This window comes from Plectrocnemia conspersa, unplaced genomic scaffold (assembly GCF_051122295.1).
Source record: "Plectrocnemia conspersa isolate PC_06_02 unplaced genomic scaffold, ASM5112229v1 ptg000003l, whole genome shotgun sequence".
Lineage (NCBI taxonomy): Eukaryota > Metazoa > Arthropoda > Insecta > Trichoptera > Polycentropodidae > Plectrocnemia > Plectrocnemia conspersa.
The window spans coordinates 8,762,926-8,775,909 of NW_028277167.1; the positions used below are offsets into that span (position 1 = coordinate 8,762,926).

At 31.9% G+C, this 12,984-nt stretch overlaps 1 protein-coding gene across 5 annotated transcripts in view; it reads right to left on the reverse strand.

Moving 5' to 3' along the window:
* tinc (transmembrane protein tincar) overlaps positions 1 to 12,984 on the reverse strand; it is a 168,619-nt gene that overhangs the window by 20,243 nt on the left and 135,392 nt on the right. For all 5 annotated transcript variants that reach the window (XR_015809116.1, XR_015809117.1, XM_088183063.1 and 2 more), the window contains 3 exons: positions 9,501 to 9,980; positions 4,666 to 4,908; positions 1,475 to 1,606 (listed from right to left, as the gene is read on the reverse strand). Coding sequence is in view for 3 of the 5 variants with exons in the window: in XM_088183063.1 (XP_088039189.1) it covers positions 1,475 to 1,606; positions 4,666 to 4,908; positions 9,501 to 9,783 (658 nt within the window). In the remaining 2 variants the exon portion in view is untranslated. The remainder of the gene's footprint in view (positions 1 to 1,474; positions 1,607 to 4,665; positions 4,909 to 9,500; positions 9,981 to 12,984) is intronic.

Genomic DNA, 12,984 nt, shown 5'->3' on the forward strand with positions numbered 1-12,984 from the left:
ACTCCAATGAAGAGAAGGCAGTCACAAGCAGTCACTCCTAGACTCAGACGCAGACGTAGACGAACACGATCATGACAATAAGATAAACTGCCTCCAGACACTCTCGCTGCAGGCACCTATAAGACATTTGAGGACCTCCCACGGACATCATCCCTGCGCCAGCTTCTCCAGCACCGCTCAGAGAAAACATCTCGCCATTTATCGTCTCGATTCACCTGCGTCTCACTGGCTATGAAGTAACACCCTTTAGGTTTAATAAACCTTAAATTTCAAACAGTTGCAAAACATATAATAAATCTATTAAAAACCTCTTACGGCGTTGCCTAAAATAAATGAAAAGAACAATAGAACATTAGCGATTCCGAAAATAATTTATGATAAAATAGGAGCAATTGTTAACAGCAAAAATAACGACAAAATATAACGTAGGTGCTTTTAAATGTTACTCTAATTGCAGATAAACTTGATTTATACGACCCAGCACGAAAGCACTTGCTTAATAGCTAAAAAATATATTAGGAAATTTATCTGATGAAAACAGAAAATCTGCCACAAATAATCCAGATTGTTCATTGAATTTTAATCAGTGAATCGTTTTCTATGTTCATGATCGTATTTAATAAAAAAATCTTAAAAGCTCTAACCTCCAAAGTAGCATTCAAACTATCACTTTGCTTTTGACTTACACGAATAATATACGAGAGCTCAGAGTTAGTTGCTACCAGTGAAGCTTACGCTTAAGCGACACAGCCACTTCCTCTACAATTCATATCTGCTCCAGTCATAATTCTTCATGAATTTTAATCGATCTTTAAGACAATTTAAAAATAAACACGTGTGCCAAGCATCGGTTCAATTAATTTATAGTTAAGTCAAAAAACAGGAACATAAATTATTTATATATTTGTTTTTATAGTTTATTGATAACCTTTATTTAAATTATACAACACACAGAATATTAGAAGTAATGAATTATTAAACACTTCACCTTCACTTTCATATATACTCTTACATAAAAAGAAAGAAACCTCACCCCACATAAAGTGTAAATACTCGACACACTCGTCTCTAACCTTTCAGACTTATCAGGTGGGCGTGAGATGCGCAAAGAAACGACTCTAAGGGATGACGACCTCTCAATGGCAACCCTCTTTATCGAATCCCTTCAGGGTTTAAACGACTTCTGGGACTGTTTTTAGATGACATCTAATCTTAGAAACCCGGTATTCAATCGGCTGATGCTCATAAATTATTTGAGACAAATCATAATTTATTGACCTGGTTTCGCATTGAAGATATTTGCTTTACGAACATATATATTTCATATACTTTCGAGACAATAAATCATCTCGAAAGTTGATCCTGTCGCTATACGATACTCCATAACGTTAGTTGGATCGGGGATTGGTTTTGGTTGTAGGTCGTTAATCAAAGATTATAAGGGTTTATATGGGTAGTATATGTGATTGCTTACCTTGTGGTAAAAATCCTCCCTCGATTAACCTCGCTTCCATCATCACTTTCGGAAGTAATAAGAGGAAAGCCATCACTAGGTGTAGGAATGGCGCTGTGGGGCCTCCGTGCTGCCATAAGCTCCTTAGAACGCCTGAAAATAATTATGGAGTTTTAAGAGTGTATTCATAAAAGTCGTAAGGGAACACAATTAAAAGTTAAAGGCCAAGTTTGCGGATTAGAACCGGCGTTTAATGGAAGCGTTAAAATTGACCTAATATAATTTGTCCGCTCTGGGTTTCGCGATTTGGCACAAATTTAATACGATGATATTTTTTCTCATGTCAATGATTAGTATTAATAATTATTATAAGTTATTTTTATTGAACTAAAAAATATTTTTTCTCTGAATATATTATATAATAATTTTATACAGCACATTTTTTGTATTAACTGGCTATGTGTCAAAAAATTTTGAACTGATGTTTACATACTTTATTTAATTCATGTGTGTTTTACGACTAGTATTAAATATTTATGTAAGGGACTGGTGAAGGCACTTATCCACGAAATGACTAGCAATAATATCCAACCGCGATAAAATCGCGCAAGTCATGCGGTAATAATGTCGTCAGACCACTTAAAAGCTGAAATATCGATTTTACAATAATAATTATCTCCAAGTATAAACAACGGTATTGTACTCGAAGATTTAAAACGATGAAGGGTTGATGTTTTGGGCAGAAAAGGGGTGGAAAAAATGAAAGCTTACCAAATGGCGCGCGGTTTTTCTAGGCATGCCTGCCTAGGTTCGGTTTCGTCTCATAAATATTATGTACCCGTTACAAGTTTACGATGATAAATGAAGCTTCAGGCCAGAAATAAAATGCAGCCCGGTGCAAAGCGGAAGACGGGGAAAAGTCTAGTGGAAGTAATGTAGCTATAGGAGAATTTATGGTGGTGCCATGTTTGAATAAATTTGTACGGCCGAGCCTCGTAAATCGTTCAACTGTTGCGTCTAATTGTGAGGGGTTTGATTTTAACCCTCGGTTGATTGGACTGAAGTTTAATGTGAAATGGACTACTGGAAGTAATGGAAAAATATAGTCAATCCGAACCACTAACCAAACAAACAAATGTTTGTCTATTCTGAAAAAAATATTCAGTGTTAATTTTAAATAGAAAAAAAAACAGGTGCAAGCTGAGCAAAATAATATATATATATATCTTAACGTCACACGTAGTCATGAAAAATATTAAAAATTAAAGCAAAAAAACTATAAATGGCAAGCAAAAAAAATGACACTCTGATAGAAAAACATACTATTTTTGTAAGAAAATCTAGGCACATTTTTATCTAAGAACTTTGTACTGAAATTGTATAATGATACTTTTAAGCTCATAACTCAGTTTTTAATAAACAAAATATAGAACCTACATTATATGATATTATCAATAACGAACAAATTATGTTATTTTATGGCAAAAGGTCGAAATAGTTAAACAATGTAATGCCTGCACTTTCTGGAAGTTGTCCGAACCGAAGTTACAACTGAAGTCAGCCGAGACCTACGACTTCGAGTAAGCGACCACACTGCCCCAAATTGCATATGCTGTCCGGACGGCGGCCGTGAATGACGTTCGGACGGCGGCTTCTGTCACGTACAGCTGGCATATTTGCGCGCGATCGAAAAATTTGCCAAATAATCGCAATTTTTAAATTGTCATATTATTCAAATTACGCTATTGATAATTAAAAAAGTTTGTGTGGGCAATCACCAATACAATATCAGTGAAAAATTTTCGGTCTTAAATATTTAATTTACGCAAAATCTTTGTCGGCTTTTGCAAAATTCCATAAGGCCTAAAAATGATAATTCAGAATACGAACACTACATCGTGACTTTCCTAGAATCGCCATCGATTCTAAATAATAATCCGTTATGGTGTGACATTTATATAAACCGATCTAGGAAAATACATAAGAATATTCGAAACGTTTTTTTTTAACAAAATCAAGTACCACTAATTATTTTTATATTATTTAATTTATATGAAAAAAATATAATAAAGATATCTGTTAGAAGAATATACTATCAAAAAAATGGCAACTATCTAGGAAGAAAGGGACTATCATCGCAAGTTCCTTAAAAATCACTAAGATGTCTAAGAGCTGGTTGTTGAAATGTCTGCAAAAGTGAAGGAATATTAAAGCTAAAAAATATTGTAAGTAGTAGGGTTAAAAATGTATGACTTAGAAGTTGTACAGTGCTATAAAAATAAATGGTTGGAATGAGTCTGATACTGTCGAGAATGAAAATAGAATTAAAGTTATGCAAAATCTGACGAATTCCAATACATTTTAACTAAACATGGTTTAAACAAATATTTTTTTGAGTCACCTAGTATGGTTTATGTGCGTGAACGAGTGGATATATTGCCGATTACGTCGTATATACGATCAAACATGAGAGATTTATGGTCTGAGGTTACGAGTCCACGCGAAAGTTACTTGTTTTGTCAGTGTTTTCATATCACAGAACGCACTGGAACGCAATTTCTTTCAATTTAACAGTAATGCCTATAATAACTATTAGCTAATAAAACACTTTGTTACTGCCGAAATTTCATAAAATATTCATATTTGTTAGTAAATATTGTGCAGCTGCGGACTTATAAAAAATAAAAATTAAGAGGCAATGACACACGAGTTAGTTTAACAATTCGTGAAAAGCTCTCTCATCGAACTCTAGCAAAAACAGTACGAACTTTTCTACCGGCTTTTAATATTTTGTAATAAAAAGGTTGATATATCCAAATATAATGACTATATCTGCATCATTATTTTACATAAAAAAATAAAAAGGTAAAACATGGTGGATATCTTAAATTGAGAAGAATTACACTGGCACAAAACGCAATTTACGAGATAGAAAATGTCACCATTTTAAGACACCGTTTAAGCGCTGTCATGCAAGGCGTCACTTAACAACCCAGACGGGGTCGTCAGTCATACGACATCATCATTCAAACACCCCGCACCACCACCTCATAAAAACTTGTCCTTTTAATACCATTATGCACAATGATCGAGTAAACTTTTTTTCATATTGCACCCCAGTCATCCATCACCGCGGGTGCTTGATCCCTAGATGTGTCTAATAAAGTGTCACTATACCTTTGTGGGGATTTGGTTGATGGAATTTCTCTTACCGTGGTTCTTGGGGTTGGGCTCTCGCTGGGGTGGAATAGGTGGTCCGGCGGTGCAGGTGGATAGTTGCGAGCCCAACTTTCTCCCGTCGTTCGGTAAGTTTCCTGCCCTGAAGACAGCAGAAGCTAGGAATGGAGCTAATAATAATCCAGCTATGCATAGAGCTATTAATCCTCCGCAAACTTCCAAAGGAGGGTCCACGATGCCTACGCCATTGGGTCCGCGCCACTCTAACATCCAGTAACCTGTAAAATAAAAACGAGAATAATTAGTAGTGTAATAATTTGTTTTTTTAATGATAAGCAATTATCAAAATTAGGTTCTTCCTGTTATCCATTTCCATATTTAATTTAGAAAAAAACTACGTGCATTTAAAGTAAGAAGAAGTGACGTCTAGTAAAGAAATGTTATTTGTTGTCGCTATGGTTTCTTTTCTAGAAAAAATCCAATCGATAAAATCTTTCGAGAATTCTCATACTTTTTGTTTAAAAAATTAAAATAAATTCAGAGCAGGTAGTTAAAAAAGGGACAGAGATTTCCGATTAACAATATAAGTTTTATGGCCAATTCTAAGAATTATGATTAGTGAACATTTCGTTTCAATTTCCATGAAGATTTTTATTCAAGGATTAATAGCTTAAGAATGATTATATTATTGTCTTTGGAAAGGATTTGCTCGCGCGCTTAATGTAAATATTTAAAGATATCGTGTAATGATAGAAGGGGACCGTTAATTAAACATTCATTAAATATTTTTTAAATAACATATAATAATAAATTAATAATATAATGATTATGTATGGCTTAATACATGTTTTACATATATTTAAAATAAACTATAATTTAATTTACATGCATGTTTTGAATGTAATCAGTAAAAATATACAAATATATTTAGTTGTACTACTTTTACTAAATAATATGTTCTCCAACTTTTTCTACTATTATTCTCCACATATTTATCAATTTTTTTCGTATCTGATTTGAATAACAATGCAGTTTTGAAAGCAATCAATACAGATAGTTAGTGATTGTGCTTACATCATTGCAACGCATTGGGACAACACCTGTCATGTCATAATATATAGTATACAAAAATTAGATGTAACATATAATTGAAGCAAAAAATATCATTTAATATTATGACTTTTTATTTGATAGATCACAACAGGAAAGAGAAAAACATTACACATATGGGTTAGTGTGAAAAACATTCATAAAGTGATGTGGGTCAAACGCTTTATACATCAAATGTATATGTATATCATTTATACACGTGGAGAGCCATAGCGGAAATTGCATCTCTTTCCTTTTGTTCCTTTTCGGAAAGGCATTAGAGAGCAACGTTTTGTGTAAACTTCACCTAGGAGACACGCTCTCTTCGCTTTCGAAAAAAGAAGTTAAATTAATTCAGCGACACAAAACAAACAACAATGGCGTCTTGCGACACCATCTGTCGTAGGCCAACAATGAGAAAACTCATTCCGTGCCCAGGAAAATTAACTAAATTATTTTCCCGGGTGACACTTCTAAACTCAAAGGGAGGTAAGGTACGTAAGTAGCAAAGGGGGACAAAAAGGGATCCGTGCACTTTGACCCTAGTTTATTCCGTCACTCTTCTTCTTGTTTTTTTTTTACAAAATTCATAAATTTTATGACGTGGAAAAATGGGCGCTGATGTATCTTCTGATGTCGCGGACCCGATGTAAAAATTGGGGGTGTTACAAAAGGAAAAGTTGTAAAACAACGCTACTTGGATTTTCTTGGTTTTATGTACTTTTGTTGGAGGGGTTGAAGGGGGTTGGTTTGATTGCGTCTTTTCGGATGTTTGTACGGCGGGGGTTTACTTTTGTTTTGCTCGAACCAAACATCGCGCTTTATTAACGTTTAATTAGACTTTTATTTATTAAATATTATACAAACGGATTGGAGAATGGAATAAAAATATTCCGTTGCAGCACAATAGGCGTGTACCCAATGCCTTACAACGTGTTTCACACAATTAGACTGAAGTCAGTGAAATATATTTTAATAATTATAAACAATGATTATTGCTCATATACAAAATATATTGGTTATTAATTAAATGTTTATTGTGATTTTTAAGACTACTTAAGCTTCTGTTTTTAAAAAATAATCAGTAATAAAATGGACAGCAACAGTATTAATACAAGGTTTAGCAAACTAATGATTATATTAAATTTCAGGAATAAGTAAAAATATATAGAATTCTATGTTTCAAACCTACATTTAAAAACAAGCAAAAAAAATTGACAAAAGGTAATTTTGACGTATTACTGTTTATTTATCGTACATTACTGAAAACTTCAGCAACAGTAATAATGATAAATAATAAGTATATATTAAACATTCCTTTAACACACAGCTACTTATAAAATAGTATATTTTTATTCTTTCTGTGAGAAAATAAAGCGTGATTTGTATTTATTCGCAGTTTTTGAATCAAACATAAAATTTTGCTTGAAAACTGCAATCCTATATTTACAAAATATTAATTCAAAGTAAAAATTGTTCTGCGGTGTAAACTGGTCTTAATGAAAGTATTAAAGCGCATTAATATTAGTTTTTGTTATGTTAAATAATATTATTTATGAAAAAATATTCGTAAAATCTATCAAGTTTTTTTATGATATTTTAATTGATAAATTTAACGACTGGGGATCTGCGTAGCTGATACTGAATCCAAATATTAACGGAATACTTTAGAGGAAACATGTACTTACAAAAAAATATGTGTATAGTCCCTATTGAAACACGATAGTTGATCTTGGATAACAGAGAAGAGTTAAAGGAAAAAATCCCAGATGAGTTATACATATTAATTACAGTTGAAAAAATCTTTCCTAGAATCTCATAATTAGCTAACCTACTAAAAAATTATACTATCACTAATTTAAAACATCGAAAACTAAATGGCCTTAAAGAATATTTCCAAAACATTGCTACCTATTTATTATATATAAATCTATAGAAGAGCATGGATGATTATATATTTTTTTGAGGACATGTTTTGTCTTTATTTTATGCAAGAGATAGAAAAATATTGCAAAAATAATAGTCATTTATTATTTTATTGTTGATTGAGTACAATAAAAGCATATAAATAATGTTCTTTATTCCGAAAACAACTAAAGTGTAATATATACATTAAAGAAGAATACATGTGGATAAAATTTAGACAGGCAGCAGTAATTTATAAACATAGTGTTTCTTCTCGAGAATTTCTCGAATAAAGTGCCAAATCGAGAATTATTTCTCGAGAATATTCAGTCTTTTTTTGTTTAAAATTAAATTTGTATGAATATTTTTTAATGTTTTACAACTTCTGCATAAGAAAGGGTGGGTCCGTGCAAGATGATTAAAAATATGCATGTTATTTTGAAAGCCTTTAATAGAGGTCGGAAGTATTTGATTGGCAAAAAACTATTTACGATTTTATCAACTATGATTTAACGGCCTTTTCTTTACTTTGGTAATTTAACCCTTTAAGTGATAGGTGCGGATAAATTAGAATCATTGTTTATAGCTTCATTCGGATTTATTCCACGCTCAATAAAAAAATATATTTATTTAAGTGTTGAATTAACTTTCTAAATATAACTCCATAAAAATTAACGTAATGGGTCAATTATACAGTGAAGATTAAATCCTGAATGGGAATATAGATGCAGTATAGAATGAATAAAAACATGTAAAAAAATAGTAAATAAATCTTTAAATTTATTTTTTACTGTATAATTGAGATGACTTTTTATGAACATTAATTCAGCACTTAAAAGGTTAAGAACTACATTAACAATCAGATAAAAAGAAACTATTTTGCGTGAGAATCAGCAGATTGCAAAAATGTACGGTGGCTTTTAACATAGTTACGCCATAAAATTTGTACATCGGCGAACTTAAATCGTGTTTTTTTCAATAATTCAGAGAGGTATTTTAAATTTATCTAAAAATTTAAAATAGCAGCAGTTGTTATGGACAATTTTATCTACGATTCAGGTATAAAGACAGGAGTCCAAAGTAGAACGATTGGTTCTGTTCCTTTGATTATTAGCGTCCATTATAATAAATTATCTATAGAAGTTTTTTCTCTTTAACGATTATCCCCTTTTATTATTAATATAAAGATAGATATTACATATATGTTTTTATAAATAAAATTTCTCAAGATTTCGGGAGAAAATTGATAAATAAAAAACATCAAGAAACCTGAATGCTTAGATGAACAGAACGTATGATATTTATAAAGCTGATACAAATATTTGTAGTGCCTGAAATAAAATTTTAATATCTACTACGATATATTATATATTATATAAAACAAGCTCACTTTATATTTGATTGAAAATTGTATGCAAACTGATGATTAATTAACTAGATATATATCTGGAAGTGGAGGATTTGGTTTTTAATATAAATTAAAACGAAGTTATAATGGACTTGAGCCGGGAAAAAATTTTCATTTTTTCAGAAAAAATAACCATAAAAATTAACTAAACAGATCTTAATATTTTAATATGATCAAGATTATGCTTTTGCATGCTATACATTATTTATAAAAATAATTAAAAGAGCTACAAGACATATACTAAAAAACACATATAGTATCATACAAATTACATTTTAGTTTTTACTTAAATGTATATATGTTTATATTAAGTGATTTATTTTACGCTTTTTGTTCCCAAATTGTTGAATTCAGGTTTTAAATGACTTACACAAAAACCATTGAAGCAAATTTATTTCGTAATTCGAAGACTTACTGTTCTTTAAACTCTGTTATTATATTTTATAAAGTAATATATATAAAACATACCCAAAAATTTTCTCATTCCCTGCATGATGATGTAGATCTGTGCTATCGTTGCCAACATTCCATACCACAGCGACCATAATGAATTGAGATGTCTTCTTCCGCAGCAACCTCCGGTCTTATTCTTCCCTCTGCTGCTTCCTGTCTGTGTGGATACGGCCACAAGGGGTTGCTTCTGACCCGCCCCCTGCGTCACTGTCGTGGCCTTCTTGAGCATTTTCTCTTGAGACGTGTTCAACAAGTCGTTGTTATTGTCATAAGTCATTAGACTTCCCGTCAGAGACATTTTTCCATTTACGTTACAAACAAAATAGCAAGAAAATAATAAAAAATACAACAAAGACTAGACGTGAAATAAAAAAATAAATAATAAAATAATCGTTGCTTTGGTATGAACGCTTTGGTTATTCTGGTTCCATTGTAGGTTTTTTACATTTACCGATATTTGACATGTCTCTTGGTGTTTGAGAATGCAGTCGTTATCTGAAACAATAAAACAAATTGTATTAATAATTAAAATATTAAGGTACTATGTATACAATTTAAATATATTTTTAGCAGTACTTTTATTTGCGGTAAATATATTAAATTATGTATATAAGTACTCATTTCAATTTATTTGCAAATACGAAATTGCGTTTAAGCGTGCGTGAATAATGATAAAATATGTTTTTATTATATTGTGCACATTTGAAGAAAAAAATTCAAATTACCACCCCACGTTTTCATCCCTCATAATCGACGGAATATAGAGTACCATTGAAAAGAGTTGGAATACAAATAGAATCGAAATTGTTCCCCTCTCTTGTGCCTTTAATGTAATGCATATATACAGGGCCGAGCGCAACTTGGTACAATCCGGAAGGCTTTCACGGTAAAAATTAATTGCGCCGAAACGGCGTTTTTATACGCTAATTTGTATTTTAACTGTGGGGGGCTTAGACTTTATTTTTATGATTTAATCGCTCGGTAAAAGCGCAAGTGACCTCCGCAAAAAAGGGTTTCACGTCATTTGATATTATTATTTTTTATTGAAGAATATTTTTTTTATTAAAAGATTTAAGGAGAAACCAAGCTCTACACCCCTTGATCGTTAGAGACGTGATTATTTTTACCTAGTGCGATTATATTCGTCGTTTGTATAAAAGCTTTTCCGGATGCATTTTCCTTCCTTCCGGCGTCGTCTCTGCGGGAAACGAGATACCGACGTTCGCGGTTAAGCGATTTAACAAGGAAGAATCATGATACGAACTTGATTTAAAATTTAAAGTGAAAGTAAATGTTGTGTTTTTCATAATTATGGCAAAAATTATTGGCTTAATGTTTTATTCATTATATTTGATACAGCGAAGTAGAGATTTAATTAATTTTGTTCCGCGTCTACGTTCCATAATTATTTTGTAAATCATACATTTCATTACAAAATAATTTAATATATCAACGGAAGTTTATTTATTATTATAACGTTTATTAGTATTAGTAAAGTATATAAGTAAATTCAATTATGGTAAAATTATATTTATGGGTTTCGGACAAAGAATTACAGACTAGAGAGCGAATTTCAGATTGCTTCAAAGTTATTGAGTAACCTTGTTTTAGAAGCGCATTGTTATATTGTGTTGTTCTTGTATTTGGAGCATATTAAATCGTAACAAATAGTTTTCTATCCTTTTGTTGCTCTTTTCATTATTATTACTATGGTTAAAATGTGTCTAAATATAAGTTTATAAAGCATGTGTATGATTAAATATGAATGTATGAATAAATAATATGAAAAACTCCTGATACAAGTCAATGAAAAATAGCTGAAAGTTCAAATCAAATATAAACTTGCGTTTTTTAATTTGTATTGTCTGGGAGATTATGTTTTCCTAGATTTTCCTAATCTTATAAAGCAATAATTCAAATAAAATTGCGTTACAACGTATATAGTGACATCACTGATTTATAGCCTTTGTTTTAGTCTGGGGTCTCACTGTTAACTTGTGGGTGTTGATTGTGTTTACTTAGTTATAACGCATTAGGCTATTGAATGGTATATTTCAAGAAAACATTTAAAATAAATATATTTTATTTGATAGTGGCTACAATTTCATTTTGATTTCAATCTAGATAATATTTCTGATTATTGTATTATCCTGTTGTAACGCATTGGGCTAACGCATGTTATTTATTTATTTATTTATTAAAATTATAACCATCGTGACCTGACAGTCAAACCCAATGCGTCACGATAGTCAAAAGTACTAATACATCATAATACATACAAATATAAACAAGACAAAACAACAGACACAAATCACCTCAACAGGTGTGCATTGTCCCATACGAACTGAACCAAAGCTCCATATGTGCAAGAGAAATTGTCAATATTACTATGGACAGAATTGAGCAGATAAATAGCCTTGGCCAGAGAAGAGTTGGCAAGTGCTCCAGTTCTAGACTTAACAGGCAAGAATAGTGGACGTAACCGAGAACTATAACCACCTTCAGGAGCCCACATTTGAAGCTGCTCGAGCACTGAAGGATTGTCTACGATGCCCTTGAGCAATTTCCAGAAGTGTTTAATTACATAAACACTTCTGCGAGTCGACAAAGAAACGTATCCCAGGGCTCCCAAAATAAAAGCACTGGGAAACAAGAACGGATAATACCCGTATTCCTTCAAGTATAAATATCGAAGAAATTTACGTTGTACTTTTTCCAGCTTCAATTCATTACATTGATTCATTACGCCTGGGATCCAAATGATGGAGCTAGTTTCTAGTATGCTGCGGACTAGAGTATCATAAAGAGTGGGCAATAGTAAAGTATTCCTGAAGTAACGCGCATTTCTCAAGATAAAACCGAGCATTTTTAAGGATTTGCTATGAGTTTCTGCAATGTGCTGGCTAAATTTCCAACGTTCTTCGAAAGTCACTCCTAAATCCTTAGTTGAAGAAAACCTTTCCAGAAAATATCCGCCTAGATGGTATGAATATTTTGCCGGCGTTAATGACCTTGAAAATGAAATTGTGTGACATTTCTTTACACTGAAAGGCAATTGGTTATAGCAAGCCCATTTCCATATAGAGTTGAGATCCTCCTGTAGGTCGAGGGAATCAGAAATCGAATGCATTTTCTTGTAAATTTTCAAGTCATCTGCATATAATAAAAAATCTGAATGCTCTATTGCTGTTTCTATGTCATTAATGAACAAAAAAACAACAATGGACCCAAATTGGATCCTTGAGGTACTCCAGTAGGAGTCTTATATCGTTATGTTAAAATACAAATATAATAATAATTAGGTATGTATTTTCGATAAAAGTTATTTTCGTATTCGTTTGCCTACACTGTTGTTTCTGTTAGGGTTAGAATCTATTGGGCCTTAGTCACAGCATTATTTTGCTTAGAGCGTGTGTTTTAAATGGCCGTGTTAATACATAATCCTGTTCAGTGTGAAGTATATTTATTGCTCGTTATAACCAAATAGATGTTGTGAATT